Source organism: Silurus aristotelis, assembly GCF_946808225.1.
Source record: "Silurus aristotelis genome assembly, chromosome: 10".
NCBI lineage: Eukaryota > Metazoa > Chordata > Actinopteri > Siluriformes > Siluridae > Silurus > Silurus aristotelis.
Genome location: NC_139583.1, coordinates 3,459,420 through 3,480,582, shown reverse-complemented (window position 1 = coordinate 3,480,582; position 21,163 = coordinate 3,459,420). Strand labels below are relative to the sequence as shown.

Genomic DNA, 21,163 nt, shown 5'->3' with positions numbered 1-21,163 from the left:
GTTAGTGCTTTTAAGGTGTTGGCATCTGGATCAGAAGGTCACAAGATTAAATCCCAGCACCAGCAAGTTGAAAAATGTTAAACTTTGTTGTCAAAAAGTTGTCAATGCTGGGCCCTAAATGTAAAATTGCTGTTAAATAGCCTACATAGCAACAGTATTGCTTATTGGCAGTGGTATTATGCAAGTGGGGCCTACACAAGTTGTTTTGATGTTATGGCTGATTGGTGTGTATTCATTTTCTTAGCCAATTTCCTGGCACAACAACTTCAAAGATTATGCTAAAAACCTTCTGCATATTGAAATCGTCTGATCCAGGTCTTGCAGCACTGTTATAGGATTTCTGTTCCGAATATTACCTAGCATTGTGGCTTGCTATCTTTATCAACTACACAAAAAAGAAACTTGAAACTAATGCCCTTCCCCCTGACGGCCCTCAAACCATACACAGAGGCAAACTTCTTTTAGATTGAAGCTGCTCAGGTTTAAAAGTCACACCTCCTTTTTTGAGCATGTGTAATTTTACCGTAGAGAATTTATTATAGCTGTATAAATACGAGGAATCTTTTCCGATCAACCAGACAAAACATCACAGCATACTTTCAGCTAAACATTCTTAATATTTTACATCTAAAAGAGGTTGATGGATCCTGTCTTTACACTCTTGCATGTAGTATTGGCATTTATAAGTTTTTCCAGAGCAAATGGGACCACATGTATCCAACAAGGAGAGCCTGCATACCCACAGATCTGGAAGGATGGTGATATCATTATTGGAGGGGCTTTTCCCTTCCATAGTATTTGGGAGGCCATTGACTTATCCTATGTGGTCATGCCACCACCAGTAAAGTGCACAAGGTAAGCAGCATAGGAAAGAGAAACAATTAGCACACATTTAGAATCATACTGAAAAGTAATATGATTTAGATTTAGTATGTTTGAAGTTTGCTTCTCTTACTTTTCTGCTCAGCCTTGATTTGAGATCACTGCAGTTTTCCCAGACACTGATCTTTGCAGTAGAGGAGATAAACAACAGTTCTTTATTACTGCCAGGTGTTTCTCTCGGATACAAGATCTATGATACTTGTGGTTTTGCGGCACAAGGGATTAGAATGGCCATGGCACTTGTTAACGGCAATGAGAACAATGAAAACAATGCTTCAAATGATCGTTGTACAAAACCAGCCCAGGTCCAAGCCATAATAGGTGAAACATACTCATCAGTGTCTATGGCAATTGCAAACAGTATTGGGCCGTTCAGTGTTCCTATAGTAAGTATTTGTTTAAGTGGGTATTCATGGAAAATAGTATGCACCCACTATTTTAACAAATTTTGTTATAATCAATAATAGAGCAATGTGGTCCTTTTTTTTTTCAGATCAGTCACTGTGCCACCTGTGAATGTCTCAGTGACAAAAAGAAATATCCCTCATTTCTGCGCACTATCCCCAGTGATTATTACCAGAGCAGAGCTCTTGCAGAGATGGTTAAACACTTTGGCTGGACCTGGGTGGGAGCAATACGAAGAGATGACGACTATGGGAACAGTGGAATGGCTGCATTTACTGAAATTGCAGTACAGTTGGGAATCTGCTTAGAATATTCCCTTCCATATTTTCGAACATACTCAAAAGACAGAGTGTTGAGAATCATCGAACAGATCAAAATCTCCACTTCTCGTGTAATAGTTGGATTTCTCGACACCTGGGATTTAGAGAGTCTGCTGCATATATTTGTTGAACATAACATAACTGGATATCAGTGGGTTGGCACAGAGGGCTGGATATCCGACCCAGTGCTTGCTAATTTGGACAAGTACAATATACTGCAAGGAGCTATAGGTCTCGCAATCCCTAAAGCAAAGGTGACGGGTCTGCAGGATTTCATTCTAGATGTAAAACCATTAAAATCTGTAGGCAGTGCCATTTTTCCTGAACTCTGGAGGGCTTTGTTTGACTGTGAATATACAATGCAGAACAATTCGAAAGGTTTGCCAGTGTGCACAGGAGAAGAGCAGCTGTCTGAAGTGGAAAACACTTTCACTGACATGTCCCTAATGCCCATTTTTATTAACGTGTATAAAGGAGTTTATGCCATTGCTCATACACTACACAGCCTTCTTGGGTGCGAAAAAACATGTAATACAAAACAACAGCCCGATCCTCTCACAGTAAGTAAATATATATATATATATATATATATATATATATATATATATATATATATATATATATATATATATATATATATATATATATATATATATATATTTAGTTAGGTAGTTCAGGGTAAATGTGTAAATTACATATTTATGAGTAATATGCATACATTTCTTCAGTTTCTAGAACACCTCAAAAAGGTATATTTCAAAACCAAAGAAGGGGAAGAAGTTTATTTTGATAAAAACGGTGACCCTCCTGCTAAATATGAGATAATAAACTGGCAAAGAAATAAACATGATCAACATGAATTTATTACTGTTGGACTTTATGACTCCAGTTTACATAATGATCAATTAACAATAAATATGACCTCTATAGTGTGGGCACAAAATACCAATCAGGTAAGTGAAGGAAGAATTAGTTTACTTTTTGTGTCTTAAATTTACATTTCCAATGCTTATTTTTTTATTTCTGTTGTCTAAACCTTTTAGGCAAATTAATATTTTTCTAAATCATAGGTACCTATATCTATATGCAGTGAGAACTGCCCTCCAGGTACGAGGAAGGCTGTACAGAAAGGAAAGCCTATCTGTTGCTTTGACTGCATACCATGTGCCGAAGGAGAGATCAGCAATATGACAGGTACAAAAATAAAGAAAATGAAAATAACTGCACAATATATTGGAATTACTTTTGTCAGTAGAGATTCTTCAAATGGTGTCTAGGAAGGTTTAGTATACTTTGCTGCTGATATTTTCCTTGTACATCTAATGTGTTTTTTATGGTTTATTTCCCTTCAATGTATCGGACAGATTCCATTGAATGTGAGCAATGCTCCCAAGATTACTGGTCAAATTCACAAAGAGTTGAATGTGTAAAGAAGGAAATTGAATATTTTTCCTATGAAGAAACCATGGGAATTTTGCTAACAGCTGTTTCTATTATTGGTGCATTTCTAACAATGGTAATATCAGTAATATTCTTTAGACATAAAAATACCCCAATAGTCAAAGCCAACAACTCTGAACTGAGCTTCCTGCTGCTCTTCTCACTGACTCTGTGTTTCCTCTGTTCACTAACTTTTATTGGTCAGCCCTCTGAGTGGTCCTGTATGCTGCGGCACACAGCGTTTGGGATCACCTTCGTCCTCTGCATCTCCTGTGTTCTGGGGAAAACCATAGTTGTCTTAATGGCCTTCAGGGCTACACTTCCAGGAAGTAATATCATGAAATGGTTTGGTCCTTTACAACAGAGACTCAGTGTAGTTGTATTCACTTTAATGCAGGTTCTTATTTGTGTGCTTTGGTTAACAATATCCCCTCCTTTCCCTTTCAAAAATCTAATCAGCTACAAAGAAAAAATTATTCTAGAATGTAATTTGGGTTCACCTATAGGTTTCTGGGCCGTGCTGGGTTATATAGGATTTTTGGCTCTTTTATGTTTTGTTTTGGCTTTTCTGGCACGAAAGCTGCCTGATAACTTTAATGAAGCCAAATTCATCACATTCAGTATGCTTATATTCTGTGCAGTATGGATCACTTTTATTCCGGCTTATGTCAGCTCTCCTGGAAAGTTCACTGTTGCTGTAGAGATCTTTGCCATTTTGGCCTCAAGCTTTGGGTTATTGTTTTGCATATTTCTTCCAAAGTGTTATATCATTATACTAAAGCCATTAAAAAACACTAAAAAGCAAATGATGGGTAAAGCACAAGTAAAGTGAGCATATGTTTGACGTATTTAACGTATTTAATGGTAATTTTACATCATATGGCCAATGATATAATTTATCCTGCAGGTTTGCAGATCGGGCAACAATATCAGATACTCATTCCACTGCTATTGTTAATAATTTTCAAACAAACACTAAAGTTCTGTTGGAATGACAGGAACACAACTAATGCAAAGAATCCAATGTAATGTAATGCGATATAGAATGCCAATGATGACAATATGCAAAATGTCAGGCTTTGTATAAGAGTATGGGAAAGCATTAACAATGTTAAACCACACCACTATTTCAAAATATATATTTAATGTGCAATTAGCCCTAAGTGTAACCAGTAATTATGCTTATTACAATTAATTTATTTTTATTTAATAAACCAATGTTATTAAAATAAAGCTAAAATTATGGTTTGTGTGAACTTTCTTGTTACTGTAGTTCTTTTTATTGTGGCAGTTAGATGTCATAAACATGTTAGGAAACAAATAAAATGTTTACTGCTTTTGTATATATTTATTGCAAACTTGAATTTGATAGAACTTAATTAGTTAACTGAATAAATTTAAGTAACATGAAGTGGGTATAAAGTGCTATACCAGGATTTCATTTAGGACAGTATCAATTTCTCGACGAAGGCAATGTGCCTGATTCTATTTTATTTGATTTGATAGGCACAACACAATCACCCAAAATGCCAAAAGCATAAGACATTTCTTAATACAACTAAAGCTGCTTAGATGCCCTCATCCAGAGTTACATTTATCTATTCGACTGAGAAGCTATAGAGTTAAGGGCCATGCTCTAGGGCCAAGAAGTGACAGTTTGGTGTGCAATGCCTTAACCACTTATCTATCACCTTCCCATATTATTAATATGAATTTAGTAATCGGGACCAGATGAGGAATAATTTTGCAAAAAAAAAAATTTTTAAATACTTTCTAATTGTTTTGGTGACGAAAAACAGGAAATTACTTTACATCATGTTTTGTTGGTCTGGAAACCCCATGAGTTAACGAATAGCAAAAACATGGACTGGCATAAAAAAATTATGATGGCTAGACAACTTTTCTAGGTTATGAATATAACCCTAGTTCCCCTTCAGGAACTCGAGCTGCGTCGAAACGCTATGGGAACGCCCCTGCGTGACCACGCTCTGAACCACGTGTGAAATCTAGCCAATAGGCAAGCCGTGACGTCATAGACAGGCGACGTCGCGTAAACCAGGAAGCTACAAGATGGCTGTGCGGTGGTAGCGACATTAGCTTCTGCTCGTTCAGGTAAGCGCTTTGAGTGTGTTATCTGTGCAGTCATGAGCTTATATGCAGGCAGAATTCCGTCTGCGTGTTTCCTGCTTGCCCCGATTCATTTCGGGGGGGGTGACACGCAGCCGATGTGTTGTTTGCTTAGCTTAGGAGCGTGCTTAGTCGGCTCTCGAGGGTATCGGTTGTTAGCATTTTAGCCGTACGGCTATGCGCTCCCGGCTGCGAGGCGAGCTCCCGTTCCCCGGGGATTGCGCTCGTTTTGCGGTTCCTTCTCCGGTGTGTGTGACGCGGTGCTCCGTATTCTTCCTCCGAGGTGGGGGAATTTCAGGGAGCGCTCTCCGAGGTGAGCGCTCTCCCTCGCGGCTTCGGCTCTCGATGGTATCGGCTGTTAGCATTTTAGCCGTGTGGCTATGCGCTCCCGGCTGCTAGCCGAGCTCCCGTCCCCCGGAATTGCGCTCGTTTGGAAACGGTTCTTTTCCCGGTGCATGTGACGCGGTGCTCCGTATTCTTCCTCCGAGGTGGGAGAATTTCGGAGAGCGCTCTCCGAGGTGGGCGCTCTCCCTCGAAGCTTCGGCTCTCGATGGTATCGGCTGTTAGCATTAGCCGTGTGGCTATGCGCTCTCGGCTGCTAGTGAGCTCCCGTTCCCCGGGGAGAGCGCTCGTTTGGAATCGGTTCTTTCCCGGTGTGTGTGACGCGGTGCTCCGTATTTCTTCCTCCGAGGTGGATGAAATTTCGGGAAATAGGGGGAAGCATGCTTGGCGGCTGCTTCTTCTCCCGGTGCGGGCGGCGCAGCATTGCATGTCTCTCTCTCCAAGGAGGATGAGATGATGGATGCTAGCGAGCCTGCGGACTCCTCACAGCCTGTGCTGTATGTGGGGCTCCTTGAGGTCGTGGCACGGGCCGGATTTAGCTTGGATTTAGCTTGCCGGTCGTGTGGCAAAAGCAGCGCGCACCCAGTGAGCTGGTTGTGCATTTCCTGCGCAGCGTTCTCCAGCGGTTTGCTCCCCGTATTCCGCCCGTATGGTCGCTGTGGATGGGGGGGATCCGTCGCCTCGCAGGAGGTGTAGTCAGCTGCAGTGCGGCGCTCCAGCCGCTCTGAGTGGGTCAGGGGCCGGCCCCAAAGGGGTTGGTTCTCCCTGTGGAGACTTTCTGTCAGTCTGGAGGGCTGCCTGGAGTCTCTCGGGGGTCCTGCGTACTGTGGAGAAGGGCCATTCGGCTGCGTACATTCGGTTCGCGTCTTCTCCTCCCCGGTTAAACGGGGTGTGTCCCACCCTGGTGGGACCCGTGCAGGCTCTGGTCCTGGGACAGGTGGTGCGTGCTCTCCTGAGGAAACGGGCCATCGAGGTGGTTCCCTCCTCCTTGTTCAGAGAGTCAGGCTGCTACAGCCCGTGCTTCGTTGTTCCGAAGAAGGACGGTGGGTTGCATCCCATTCTGGATCTCCACTCCTTGAACCACTCACTTTTGAGGCTCGGGTTCAGGTTTCTCGTTTAGAGAGGTCGTGTCTCAGGTCGAGTCCGAGGACTGATTTGTCATACGTTAGATCTGGTGGTTGCATGCTCCCATGCCGCCGTCCTTCACCGCACACGGGAGGTTCCTGAGGTTGCTTTCGGGGCGAAGCTTACCAATATCGGTCCTTCCGTTCGGCCTAGCGCTCTCACCCCGTGCCTTCACAGAGTGCGTGAACGCGGCACTGACCCCGCTGCAGCTTTAGGGCATCCGCATTTTGTATTATATCGACGATTGGTTGATGTTGGCTCGTTAGAGCGCCAGGCGGTTTGGCGTTGAGATGCTGTTCTCGCCTGCATGAAGGTCCTGGGGTTCAGACTGAAACGCCGGGTAACGTGTACTTTCCCCAGCGCGGAGGACTGCTTTCTCGGCGTGGTGTGGGACTCGGCCGGGTTACGGGCACGGTCTCCCGCCCGGTTTGTAGTCATCCTCACTGCAGTCAGGTGGGTAGGAGCAGGCCAGCCAGTCACTGTGAGGCAGTTCCAGAGGCTGCTGGGTCTCATGTCGGCAGCGTCCAGTGTTTTTCCACTCGGCCTTCTCCGCATGTGGCCCCTCCAGTGGTGGCTCCGGGGCAGGAGGGTTCTCCCCCTTAGGGAGTCTGTATCGTACCATCAAGGTCTCACGGTGTGCCCTTTGAGCCTTGGTTGCATGGTAGGACCCTACGTTCTGTCCCGAGGCCCCGTTTTAGGGACTCCTTGTCGTTGCGTAATGCTAACGACGGACGCTTCCCTCACGGGGTGGGGGGTGGTCATGAGTGGCCACTCCGCCCGGGGTCTGTGGAGCGGCCCGCGTCTCTTGTGGCACGTAGGTTGCCGAGAGATGCTGGCAGTGTTGTTGGGGTTACAACACTTTCTCCCAGTCCTTAGAGATCACTATGTGTTGGTCCGCGCAGACGATACTGCGGTGGTCTCGTACATCTACCACCAGGGGGGCCTCCGGTCTTGCCCCTGCAATCAGCTGGTGCAGGGGGTCCTCTTGTGGTCCCGGGACGAACTCCTCTCATTTAGAGCCGTTTACGACCCGGGTCGGTTGGATGTCTGAGCAGACGCCCTGTCGAGACAGTGGCTGCCATGGGACGATCTTGGCGAGGCTACGCCTGTACGCCTTTCCACCCAGTCGCGCTGCTCTCGGGAGTTCTGGTATGAGTTCGCCGGGAGGAAGTCTTCTCCTCCTGGTGGCACCTCAAGGGTGGGCGGAACCCTGGTTCGCCCCCGCCCGGGGTTGTGGAGGCTGTGGCCCCTAAGGGGGCACAGTTCATGGCGGCTGTTCTCTCTAACGAGGTAGTAGAGGCCCTTCTCCACTCCAGTGCTCCCTCCCACGATGGCGACTGTCGTGTTACAGGCATTCTGCCCTCCTCTGTTTATAGCCCCCGACCAGGGGTTACGAGACCCGGCTGTGTCCAGTGCGAGCACTGGGTGCTTATCTCCACAGGACGAGTCCTTGGAGGTTCTGGGTGCAGTTGTTTGGCTGCGAGTCCTGGTCCCCGCTCCGATCGCGGTCAGGGCTCGCTCCGCCGGAGTGTGGCGGCCTCTGCGGCCGGATCCACTGAAGTGTCACTCCGGAACTGTGATGCTGCGGGTTGGTCCACCCCGCTGACCTTTGTCTGGTTTTATGGCCTTGACCTCAGAGCCACCCTGGGCTCCTCTGTTCTGCGTGGTGGTGCCGAGGCCCTCACTCTTTCGGCAGGGTCTTGTCAGTGTGGCGTGATTGGACACTCGTTCCCATAGCGTTTCGACGCAGCTCGAGTTCCTGAAGGGGAACGTCTCTAGGTTACGACCGTAACCATAGTTCCCCGAGGGAACGAGACGCTGCGTCTCCGTGCCACACTCCCTGCATCCCTGCGGCGCTTACCTTCTCTCTTTGCAGAAGCTTATGTCGCTACCACCGCACAGCCATCTTGTAGCTTCCTGGTTTACGCGACGTCGCCTGTCTATGACGTCACGGCTTGCCTATTGGCTAGATTTCACACGTGGTTCAGAGCGTGGTCACGCAGGGGCGTTCCCATAGCGTTTCGACGCAGCGTCTCGTTCCCTCGGGGAACTATGGTTACAGTTGTATCATAGAGACGTTCTCCAAAGGAACTAGACGCTGCGTCATAATGCTTTGGGAACGCCCCTGCGTTGTCCGCGTTCTGAACTATCTGACCAATAGGCGAGTCGTAACGTAATTGGCGGCGACGTCGCGTAAACCAGAAAGCTACAAAATGTATGCGCGGTGGTAGCGATGCTGGCTTCTGTACAGAGAGAAGGTAAGTGCCGCAGGGATGCAGGAAGTGTACCATGGAGACGCAGCATCTCGTTCCTTGGGGGAATCAGTGTTACATTCGTAACCTGGAGACGTTCCCGATTCGGGAACTTCGAGCTGAGTTGTAACGCTTTGGGAACGAGTGTCCAATCACGCCACACTAACCAGACCCTGCCTAATGTCCTTGGCACCTGCACGTAGGCCAGAGGACCCCAAGGTGGCTCTAAGGTAAAGGTCATAAAACCTTGACCTTAGAGCCACTTTGGGCTCTAAGGTCAAGGTCATAAAACCAGGGTGGGACACAACCCGTTGAACCAGGGAGGAGAAGACGCGAACTGAATCGCGTAGCCCTTCTCTACAGTATGCAGAACCCACTGGGTTCTCACAGAAAGTTCCTCAGGGAACCAACCCCTCGGCTGGCCTCTGACCCACTGAGAGTGGCTGGGGCAGTGCCCTGCAGCAGCCAATGACACCTCCCAAGAGGTGGGGGATCTCCCCCATCCGCAACAATCTTTCGGGTGGAAAGACAGGGAGCGAACTGCTAAAGGGAGGCTGTGCCCTGAAACACATCGCGTGGCAGGGCTAACAGACCAGCCTCCTGGACCCGAACGGCCGGAGCAGTGTACTTTGGCTGTTGACACCTCCTGAGAGTGGCAGGTCTCCCCCATCTGTACCGAGACCTTGGGCAGAAGTGGAGGAAGACATCTGCTGGAGGGGGGCCGTGCTCTAAAGCACAACTTGTGGCAGAGTCAACAGCCTGGCCTGCTGGGGGAGGGACGGGCACTGTAGCATGAGGTGTACACCATCCCCCCAAACGGAGGCCGTCAGGACCTACGCACCACAGCCCGTTTGTTGGAGGCGAGGTTGACCCTCGGGTCAGCCTGCTCCATCTTAGGCTTAGAGCTAATGACTTTGCTTCCTTCTATGATGAGAAGATTAATAAAATCTGCCAGACCTTTACTTCCTCCCCAACAATGACTACACAACACAGCTGACAATCCACTACGTCTCTTTCAAGTTTCTCAACCTTTACAGAAGAGGAGATACTGCATGTCATCCAAACTTGCAATCCCACCACCTGTCCTCTGGATCCAATCCCTTCAACTATGCTTCAGACCATCACACAGGATCTCCTGCCCTTCATCTCCACAATCATCAATGGGTCATCAACATCTGGCTATGTACCAACTACCTTCAAGCAAGCAAGGGTCATTCCCATCTTGAAGAAACCTGCTCTGGATCCATCAGACATCAACAACTACAGACCGGTATCACTTCTCTCCTTTCTTTCTAAATCTCTGGAACGCACTGTTTTTAACCATCTGTCTGTCTATCTCTCACAGAACAAACTCCATGATCCTAACCAGTCTGGATTCAATGTGGCACATTCCACAAAGACGGCCTTTTGCTGTTTCTCAGAAACTGCATGCTGCTCGGTCAGCCAAGCTGTCATCTGTTCTTATCTTCCTGGACCTTTCAGCAGCATTTGGCACAATCAACCACAAGACACTTTTTTCAACCCTCATGAGCCTCGGTATCTGCGGAACAGCATGGGAATGGTTTGCTTCCTACCTGGAAGGTCGCTTATACCAGGTAACATGGAGGGGATCCACATCTGCTCCATGCACACTCACCACTGGTGTCCCACAAGACTCGGTACTTGGTCCCCTCCTTTTCTCCCTCTATACCCACTCCATTGGTCAAGTTATATCCTCACATGGGTTTTCTTATCACTGTTATGCAGATGACACTCAACTAATCTTCTCTTTCCCTCCATCAGATACCTCAGCTTCCGCTCGGATCTCAGCATGCTTGACAGATATATCTTCATGGATGAGTACTCACCAAATAAAACTCAACCCCAGCAAAACAGAACTGCTGGTCATCCCAGGTCAAGATCTTCAAATAACACTTCATGACTCTGTGCTCTCCCCTTCAGCCACTGCTCGTAACTTTGGGGTAACTATGAACAATGAACTGTCCTTCTTTCCACATGTCGCTAATGTTGCTCGTTCTTAACGATTTCTTGTCTATAACATCCGAAGGATTCGACCATTTCTGTCCACACAGTTGTTCAATCTCTTGTCATTTCAAGACTTGAGTACTGCAACTCTCTGCTGGCAGGTCTTCCCCTGAACGCTATTTGTCCACTGCAAATGATCCAAAAAGCAGCTGCACAACTTGTGTTCAATCTGCCCAAGTTCTCCCACACCACCCCACTGCTGCGCTCCCTTCACTGGCTTCCAGTAGCTGCACGTATCAGATTCAAAACACTGATGCTTGCCTACAAGGCCAAAAATGGACAAGCACCATCTTACCTCAGTGACCTCATCACATCTTGCACTGCACCACGCTGTCTGAGATCCTTCAGCACTGCTCGACTGGTACCACCTTCTATCAGAATGAGAGTTAAGTACACTTCAAGGCTCTTCTCTGTTCTGGCACCGAGGTGGTGGAATGAACTTCCCCTAGATTATCCCTGACTATCTTCAAGCGAAGACTTAAGACCTACCACTTCCTGAAATACTTAAATTATCACTTTCCAAGTTTGTAGAATTTAAGGGTTATATTTATATTAAGTTTGTAATCTTGCATACCAGTGTAGATTTATTCATTATTAGAGACTCAAAGCACTTTTGTACGTCCCTCTGGATAAGGGCGTCTGCTAAATGCTGCAAATGTAAATGTAAAGGCGTCGCTGGGGGCCCTTAGGCCCGGCCCGCAAAGATCGGGTGGCAACGCTCTGTTTCTGGGCTTTGCGGTGCCCAGAAGGACCGGGCTGGGGCTGCCGCCAAACAGCCCCATGAGATTGGCGAGGGAGGTCCTGCTGAAATGCAGCTTTTTAGACTGCTGGAACCTCTTCACGACCGCCGTTACAGTGTCGCCAAACAGCCCAGGAGGAGTCATCTGTGAATTCAACAGCACAGCTCTATCCTTATCTGGGAGATCAGATACCAGGGCCGCCATGGACCGACCAACGGCCCACGCCATGTGCTTGGTGGTCCGAAGGGTCAGGGCGGCAGCGTGACGCAACTGCTTAATATTGCCGGCCCTGGACATAAGTCCCTCATCCAAATCTAGTAGCAGGTCAGCCTGGTATGCCTGCAACACACCTATGGTGTGGAGGCAACCCGCAGCCTGGCCTGCTGCCGAGAAAGCCTTCCACACAAAGGCTGATGTTGCACGCAATGGCTTAGTAGGGAATACTGAGGCCTTTAGCAATGATGCAATGCTAGGGGAGTGATAGCTGGCTAGTGTCTATTTCACACATGGCATCGTCCCGTAGCCGCACTCCTTAGCCCCAACTACATTCGCGTAGAGCAAGGACTGTTAAGAAAAGGTGCGAGCAGCATACGGGGTCTCCTAGGACCTGGACACCTCAGTGCACAGGTCAGGAAAGAACGGAAAGCAGAGGCAGTGACAGGGGGCGCAGGAAGCACTCATCCACCTTACTGGGTGCGCGCTGCTTCTGCTTCTCAACCGGCCAAGCTAGATCCAGCTTGGATACGGCCCGTGTCATGAGCGGGACCGGAGCCACAAGGGAGAGCGCTCTTTTTCGAGAGCGAAGCGTGTGCATAGCCATGTGGCTACAATGCGAGCAATCGTCTCCCTCGAGAGCCGATTGAGCATGCTCCACTTCCAAGCAAACACACTGATCGTGCGTATCCTTCCCCGTAATGAAACGGTCACACGGATGAACACACTTCCGATATTTTTGTTTGCTAGCTATTACTCAGTCAGAAAAACAGCTAGACAGCGCTTACCTGAACGACCAGAAGCACGCGTCGCTACCACCGTGCAGCCATCATCTCCAAAAATGTCAGGTCATAAGGGTTACATTTAAAAGTGGTCCACTAGAGGTGATCACAGTAAACACGGACAGTTCAATAGGTGCACAAGGCTTCCTTATTCATGTGTGAAGACTAGGTGAAGACTACTCAATCTGTTCCAATGCCATAGAACAGCTACTCTGGCGTTGAATTTGCGAATGCTGTCTATGACAGAAAGGTGTCAGAACACAAGGCACATTGCAGCCTACTGTGTATGGATCTGGGCAGCTGCAGCTACACTTGTCTACCAACAAAAACTCTAATTCCATTCACACTAAGCTGCCACTCCTGGGCCCCTGTGAAATGGTTTTGAATCAGTTGTATAAATGAGATGAATGTAGGTCACTTTGGATAAGGACATATTCCAAATGCCAGAAATGTAAATGCAAAAAAAATGTAATTAAGATTTGTTCATGTAGGAGGTGGTAGCTTAGTGGTTAAGGCATTGATCAAGGACCTTAACTCTCAAATGCTCAGTTGTAAGTTAGTGCTTTTAAGGTGTTGGTATCTGGATCGGAAGGTCATAAGATTAAATCCCAGCACCAGCAAGTTGATGCAAGTCAATGCTGGGCCCTAAATGTAAAATTCCTGTTAAAAAGCCTACATAGCAACAGTATTGCTTATTGGCAGTGGTATTATGCAAGTGGGGCCTACACAAGTTGTTTTTTTACGTTATGGCTGATTGGTGTGTATTCATTTTCTTAGCAAATTTCCTGGCACAACAACTTCAAAGATTGTAATAAAAACCTTTTGCAAATTGAAATCGTCTGATCCAGGTCTTGCAGCAGTGTTAAAGGATTTATGTTGTGAATACCTAGCATTGTGGCTTGCTTTCTTTATCAACTACACAAAAAAGAAACTTGAAACTAATGCCCTTCCCCCTGCCAGCCCCAAAACCATATACAGAGGCAAACTTCTTTTAGATTGAAGCTGCTCAGGTTTAAAAGTCACACCTCCTTTTTTGAGCATGTGTAATTTTACCGTAGAGAATTTTCATTATAGCTGTATAAATACCAGGAATCTTTTCCGATCAACCAGACAAAACATCACATTATACTTTCAGCTAAACATTCTTAATATTTTACATCTAAAGAGGTTGATGGAGCCTGTCTTTACACTCTTGCATGTAGTATTGGCAATTATAAGTTTTTCCAGAGCAAATGGGACCACATGTATCCAACAAGGAGAGCCTGCATACCCACAGATCTGGAAGGATGGTGATGTCATTATTGGAGGGGCTTTTCCCTTCCATAGTATTTGGGAGGCCATTGACTTATCCTATGTGGTCATGCCACCACCATTAAAGTGCATAAGGTAAGCAGCATAGGAAAGAGAAACAATTAGCACACATTTAGAATCATACTGAAAAGTAATATGATTTAGACTTAGTATGTTTGAAGTTTGCTTCTCTTACTTTCCTGCTCAGCCTTGATTTGAGAGCACTGCAGTTTTCCCAGACACTGATCTTTGCAGTAGAGGAGATAAACAACAGTTCTTCATTACTGCCAGGTGTTTCTCTCGGATACAAGATCTATGATACTTGTGGTTTTGCGGCTCAAGGGATTAGAATAGCCATGGCACTTGTTAACGGCAATGAGAACAATGAAAACAATGCTTCAAATGATCGTTGTACAAAACCAGCCCAGGTCCAAGCCATAATAGGTGAAACATACTCATCAGTGTCTATGGCAATTGCAAACAGTATTGGGCCTTTCAGTGTTCCTATAGTAAGTATTTGTTTAAGTGGTTATTGATGGAAAATAGTATGCACCCACTATTTTAACAAATTTTATGTTATAATCAATAATAGAGCAATGTGGTCCTTTTTTTTTCAGATCAGTCACTGTGCCACCTGTGAATGTCTCAGTGACAAGAAGAAATATCCCTCATTTCTGCGCACTATCCCCAGTGATTATTACCAGAGCAGAGCTCTTGCAGAGATGGTTAAACACTTTGGCTGGACCTGGGTGGGAGCAATACGAAGAGATGACGACTATGGGAACAGTGGAATGGCTGCATTTACTGAAATTGCAGTACAGTTGGGAATCTGCTTAGAATATTCCCTTCCATATTTTCGAACATACTCAAATGACAGAGTGTTGAGAATAATCGAACAGATCAAAATCTCCACTTCTCGTGTAATAGTTGGATTTCTCGACACCTGGGATTTAGAGAGTCTGCTGCATATATTTTTTGAGCATAACATAACTGGATATCAGTGGGTTGGCACAGAGGGCTGGATCTTCGACCCAATGCTTGCTAATTTGGACAAGTACAATATTCTGCAAGGAGCTATAGGTCTCGCAATCCCTAAAACAAAGGTGACGGGTCTGCAGGATTTTATTCTAGATGTAAAACCATTAAAATCTGTAGGCAGTGCTATTTTTCCTGAATTCTGGAGAGCTTTGTTTGACTGTGAATATACAATGCAGAACAATTCAAAAGGTTTGCCAGTGTGCACAGGAGAAGAGCAGCTGTCTGAAGTGGAAAACACTTTCACTGACATGTCCCTAATGCCATTTTTTGGTAACGTGTATAAAGGTGTTTATGCCATTGCTCATACACTACACAGCCTTCTTGGGTGCGAAAAAACATGTAATACAAAACAACAGCCCGATCCTCTCACAGTAAGTAAATATATACGTATATATATTTAGTTAGGTAGTTCAGGGTAAATGTGTAAATTACATATTTATGAGTAATATGCGTACATTTCTTCAGTTTCTAGAACACCTCAAAAAAGTATATTTCAAAACCAAAGAAGGGGAAGAAGTTTATTTTGATAAAAACGGTGACCCTCCTGCTAAATATGAGATAATAAACTGGCAAAGAAATAAACATGATCAACATGAATTTATTACTGTTGGACTTTATGACTCCAGTTTACATAATGATCAATTAACAATAAATATGGCCTCTATAGTGTGGGCACAAAATACCAATCAGGTAAGTGAAGGAAGAATTAGTTTCTTTTTTTGTATTAAATTTAAATTTCCAATGCTTATTTTTTTTATTTCTGTTGTCTATACCTTTTAAGCAAATTAATATTTTTCTAAATCATAGGTACCTATATCTATATGCAGTGAGAACTGCCCTCCAGGTACGAGGAAGGCTGTACAGAAAGGAAAGCCTATCTGTTGCTTTGACTGCATACCATGTGCCGAAGGAGAGATCAGCAATATGACAGGTACAAAAATAAAGAAAAAGGAAATAACTGCAAAATATATTGGAATTACTTTTGTCAGTAGAGATTCTTCAAATGGTGTCTAGGAAGGTTTAGTATACTTTGCTGCTGATATTTTCCTTGTACATCTAATGTGTTTTTTATGGTTTATTTCCCTTCAATGTATCGGACAGATTCCATTGAATGTGAGCAATGCTCCCAAGATTACTGGTCAAATTCTCAAAGAGTTGAATGTGTAAAGAAGGAAATTGAATATTTTTCCTACGAAGAAACCATGGGAATTTTGCTAACAGCTGTTTCTATTATTGGTGCATTTCTAACAATGGTAATATCAGTAATATTCTTTAGACATAAAAATACCCCAATAGTCAAAGCCAACAACTCTGAACTGAGCTTCCTGCTGCTCTTCTCACTGACTCTGTGTTTCCTCTGTTCACTTACTTTTATTGGTCAGCCCTCTGAGTGGTCCTGTATGCTGCGGCACACAGTGTTCGGGATCACCTTCGTCCTCTGCATCTCCTGTGTTCTGGGGAAAACCATAGTTGTCTTAATGGCCTTCAGGGCTACACTTCCAGGAAGTAATATCATGAAATGGTTTGGTCCTTTACAACAGAGACTCAGTGTAGTTGTATTCACTTTAATACAGGTTCTTATTTGTGTGCTTTGGTTAACAATATCCCCTCCTTTCCCTTTCAAAAATCTAATCAGCTACAAAGAAAAAATTATTCTAGAATGTAATTTGGGTTCACCTATAGGTTTCTGGGCTGTGCTGGGTTATATAGGATTTTTGGCTCTTTTATGTTTTGTTTTGGCTTTTCTGGCACGAAAGCTGCCTGATAACTTTAATGAAGCCAAATTCATCACATTCAGTATGCTTATATTCTGTGCAGTATGGATCACTTTTATTCCGGCTTATGTCAGCTCTCCTGGAAAGTTCACTGTTGCTGTAGAGATCTTTGCCATTTTGGCCTCAAGCTTTGGGTTATTGTTTTGCATATTTCTTCCAAAGTGTTATATCATTATACTAAAGCCAGAAAAAAACACTAAAAGGCAAATGATGGGTAAAGCACAAGTAAAGTGAGCATATGTTTGACGTATTTAATTGATTTATTGGTAATTTTACATCATATGGCCAGTGAAATAATTTATCCTGCAGGTTTGCAGATCGGGCAACAATATCAGATACTCATTCCATTGCTATTGGTAATAATTTTCAAACAAACACTAAATTCTGTTGGAATGACAGGAACACAACTAATGCAAAGAATCCAATGTAATATAATGCGATATAGAATGCAAATGATGACAATATGCCAAATGTCAGGCTTTGTAAAAGAGTATGGGAAAGCATTAACAATGTTAAAGCATTAACAATGTTAAAGCACACCACTATTTCAAAATATGTATTTAATGTGCAATTAGCCCTAAGTGTAACCAGTAATTATGCTTATTACAATTTATTTATTTTTATTTAATAAACCAATGTTATTAAAATAAAGCTAAAATTATGGTTTGTGTGAACTTTTTTTGTTACTGTAGTTAGTGCTAAACAGATCTTTTTATTGTGGCAGTTAGATGTCATAACCATAATAGGAAACAAATAAAATTTTTACTGCTTTTGTATATATTTATTGCAAACTTGAATTTGATTGAACTTAATTAGTTAACTGAATAAATTTAAGTAACATGAAGTGGGTATAAAGTGCTATACCAGGATTTCATTTAGGACAGTACCATTTTATCTACATAGGCAATGTGCCTGATTCTATTATATTTTATTTCATAGGCACAACACAATCACCCAAAATGCCAAAAGCATAAAACATTTCTTAATACAACTAAAGCTGCTTAGATGCCCTCATCCAGAGTTACATTTATCTATTCGACTGAGAAGCTATAGAGTTAAGGGCCATGCTCTAGGGTTAAGAAGTGACAATTTGGTATCCAATGCCTTAACCACTTATCTATCACCTTCCCATAATATTAATCTGAATTTAGTAATCGGGACCAGATGAGGAATAATTATGCTGAAAATTATTTTTTTTAATACTTTCTAATTGTTTTAGTGACGAAAAACAGGAAATTACTTTTCATCATGTTTTGTTGGTCTGGAAACCCCATGACTTAACGAATAGCAAAAATATGGACTGGCATAAAAAAATTATGATGGCTAGACAACTTCTCTAGGTTACGAATATAACCCTAGTTCCCAGAAAGAACGAGACGCTGCGTCGTAATGCTTTGGGAACGCCCCTGCGTTGTCCGCACTCTGAACTATCTGACCAATAGGCAAGTCGTGACGTCATTGGCGGCGACGTCGCGTAAACCAGGAAGCTACAAAATGTCTCTGCGGTGGTAGCGAAGCTGGCATCTGTACAGAGAGAAGAACTCACTTTGGGAACAAGTGTCCAACCACGCCACACTAACCAGACCCTGCCTAATGTGTGAGGACCCCGCACCTGCACGTAGGCCAGAGGAGCCCAGAGTGGCTCTAAGGTCAAGGTCATAAAACCTTAACGATGGTTAGCGGGCTGGACCAACCCGCAGCATCACAGATGTCCTGGAGTGGACCTGCTCCACTACCTCAGGGTGGAGTCGCCATTCCCCAGGCCTCGGTCATTGTCTCGACAGGGCGTCTTCTCTGACATTCAACTGTCCCGGGATGTAAATGGCTCTCAATTAGAGGTGTTTGTCCTGGGACCACAGGAGGACCATTCGTGCCAGTTTGTTCAAGGGGCGAGACCAGAGGCCCCCCTGGTGGTTGTTTTATGAGACCACTGCTCTATTGTCCGTGCGGACAAACACATGGTGGCCCCTTAAGTCTGGGAGGAAGTGTTTCAACCCCAAAATCACCGGCATCATCTCCAGTAAATTTATGTGCCACGAAAGATGTGGGCCACTCCACAGACCTTGGGCGGAGTGGCCACTCATGACCGCTCCGCACCCCGTGAGGGAAGCATCCGTCATAAGCGTTACGTGATGACAAGGAGTTTCTAAGACAGGGCCTCGGGACAGAAACGTTGGGTCCTTCCATACATCCAAGGCTCGAAGTGTACGCCGCGAGACCTTGATGGTACGATACGGATTCCCTCTGAGGGGGGAGAACCCTCTGCCACAGAGCCACCACTAGAGGGGCCTCATGTGGAGGAGGCAGAGTGGGATTACACTGGACGCTGCTGCCATGAGACCCAGCAGCCTCTGGCACTGCTTTACAGTGAGTGGCTGGCCTTCTCTTACCCTCCTCACAACCATGCCCGCAACCTGGTGGAGTCCCACACCACGCCCAGAAAAGTGGTTCTCTGTACTGAAGAAAGTACACTCTTCCCGATGTTCAATCTGAACCCCAGTTCCTTCATGCAGGCGAGAACGACATCTCTATGCCGAACTGCCTGGTGCTCTGAATAAGCCAATATCAACCAATCATTGATATAATTTAAAATGCGGATGCCCTGGAGCCACAGCAGGGTCAGTGATGCATCCACGCATTTCGTGACAGTACTAGGCCAAGGAGAGTGCTAGGCCAAACGGGAGGACCTGATATTGCTAAGCTTTGCACCCGAAAGCAAACCTCAGGAACCTCCTATGTGCGATAAGGATAGCAATGTGGAAATATGCGTCCTTTAGATCTATCGTGTCAAACCAGTCCTTGGACCTGACCTGAGTCACGTCCTCTTTGAGAGTAAGCATCCTGAACCTGAGCCTCATAAGTGAGCGGTTCAAGGAGCGAAGATCCAGAATGGGACGCAACCCGCCATCCTTCTTCGGAATAACAAAGTACGGGCTGTAGTAGCCTGACTATTGAACCTGATGGGGAACCACCTTGATGGACCGTTTCCCCAGGAGAGTGTGCACCTCCTGTTCCCGGTCCAGAGCATGCTTGGGTCCCACCAGGGTGGGACACAACCCGTTGAACCAGGGAGGAGAAGACACGAACTGAATCGCGTAGCCCTTCTCTACAGTATGCAGAACCCACTGGGTTCTCACAGAAGGTTCCTCAGGGGAACCAACCCCTCGGCTGGCCTCTGACCCACTGAGAGCAGCTGGGGCAGTGTCCCGCAGCAGCCGATGACACCTCGCAAGAGCTGGCGGATCTCCCCCATCCGCGACAATCTTTCAGGTGGAAAGACAAGGAGCGAACCGCTAAAGGGAGGCTGTGCCCTGAAACACATCGCGTGGCAGGGCTAACAGACCAGCCGCCTGGACCCGAACGGCCGGAGCAGTGTACTGCGGCCGTTGACACCTCCTGAGAGCGGCGGGTCTCCCCCATCCGTACCGAGACTTTGGGCGGAAGTGGAGGGAGACATCTGCTGGAGGGGGGCCATGCTCTAAAGCACAACTTGTGGCAGAGTCAACAGCCTGGCCTCCTGTTGGTGCGGGGGAGGGACGGGCACTGTAGCATGAGGTGTTCACCGTCCCCCCAACCGTAGGCCTTCAGGACCTACGCACCACAGCCCGTTTGTTGGAGGCGAGGGTGACCCTCGGGTCAGCCTGCTCCATCTTGGGCTTAGAGCTAATGACTTTTCTTCCTTCTCTGATGAGAAGATTAAGAAAATCTGCCAGACCTTCACTTCCTCCCCAACAATGACTACACAACACAGCCGACAATCCACTACGTCTCTTTCAAGCTTCTCAACCTTAACAGAAGAGGAGACACTGCATGTCATCCAAACTTGCAATCCCACCACCTGTCCTCTGGATCCAATCCCTTCAACTATGCTTCAGACCATCACACAGGATCTCCTGCCCCTCATCTCCACAATCATCAATGGGTCATTAACATCTGGCTATGTACCAACTACCTTCAAGCAAGCAAGGGTCATTCCCATCTTGAAGAAACCTGCTCTGGATCCATCAGACATCAACAACTACAGACCGGTATCACTTCTCTCCTTTCTTTCTAAATCTCTGGAACACACTGTTTTTAACCAACTGTCTGTCTATCTCTCACAGAACAAACTCCATGATCCTAACCAGTCTGGATTCAAAGTGGCACATTCCACAGAGACAGCCTTTTTGCTGTTTCTCAGAAACTGCATGCTGCTCGGTCAGCCAAGCTGTCATCTGTTCTTATCTTCCTGGACCTTTCAGCAGCATTTGGCACAGTCAACCACAAGACACTTTTGTCAACCCTCATGAGCCTTAGTATCTGCGGAACAGCATGGGAATGGTTTGCTTCCTACCTGGAAGGTCGCTTATACCAGGTAACATGGAGGGGATCCACATCTGCTCCATGCACACTCACCACTGGTGTCCC

At 45.7% G+C, this 21,163-nt stretch overlaps 3 protein-coding genes across 3 annotated transcripts in view; all 3 read left to right on the top strand.

Moving 5' to 3' along the window:
- Positions 1 to 7,703, top strand: part of LOC310732166 (uncharacterized protein) — a 64,350-nt gene extending 56,647 nt beyond the window's left edge. Inside the window, exon 2 of the mRNA XM_083552508.1 lies at positions 6,490 to 7,703. Coding sequence (XP_083408634.1) covers positions 6,949 to 7,692 — 744 coding nt within the window. The 5' untranslated portion in view covers positions 6,490 to 6,948 and the 3' untranslated portion in view covers positions 7,693 to 7,703. The remainder of the gene's footprint in view (positions 1 to 6,489) is intronic.
- Positions 641 to 3,879, top strand: LOC310732065 (extracellular calcium-sensing receptor-like; the record flags this gene model as incomplete). Its single annotated transcript, XM_083552304.1, has 6 exons — positions 641 to 855; positions 968 to 1,268; positions 1,376 to 2,167; positions 2,336 to 2,560; positions 2,678 to 2,801; positions 2,972 to 3,879. 6 exons carry the CDS (start codon positions 641 to 643, stop codon positions 3,877 to 3,879), a joined length of 2,565 nt encoding a protein of 854 aa, XP_083408430.1.
- Positions 7,704 to 13,824: 6,121 nt separating the features above from the next.
- LOC310732064 (extracellular calcium-sensing receptor-like) lies at positions 13,825 to 16,990 on the top strand (the record flags this gene model as incomplete). Its single annotated transcript, XM_083552303.1, has 6 exons — positions 13,825 to 14,039; positions 14,152 to 14,452; positions 14,561 to 15,352; positions 15,447 to 15,671; positions 15,789 to 15,912; positions 16,083 to 16,990. The coding sequence occupies 6 exons, from the start codon at positions 13,825 to 13,827 to the stop codon at positions 16,988 to 16,990; spliced, it is 2,565 nt and encodes an 854-aa protein (XP_083408429.1).
- Between the last annotated feature and the right edge of the window lie 4,173 nt (positions 16,991 to 21,163).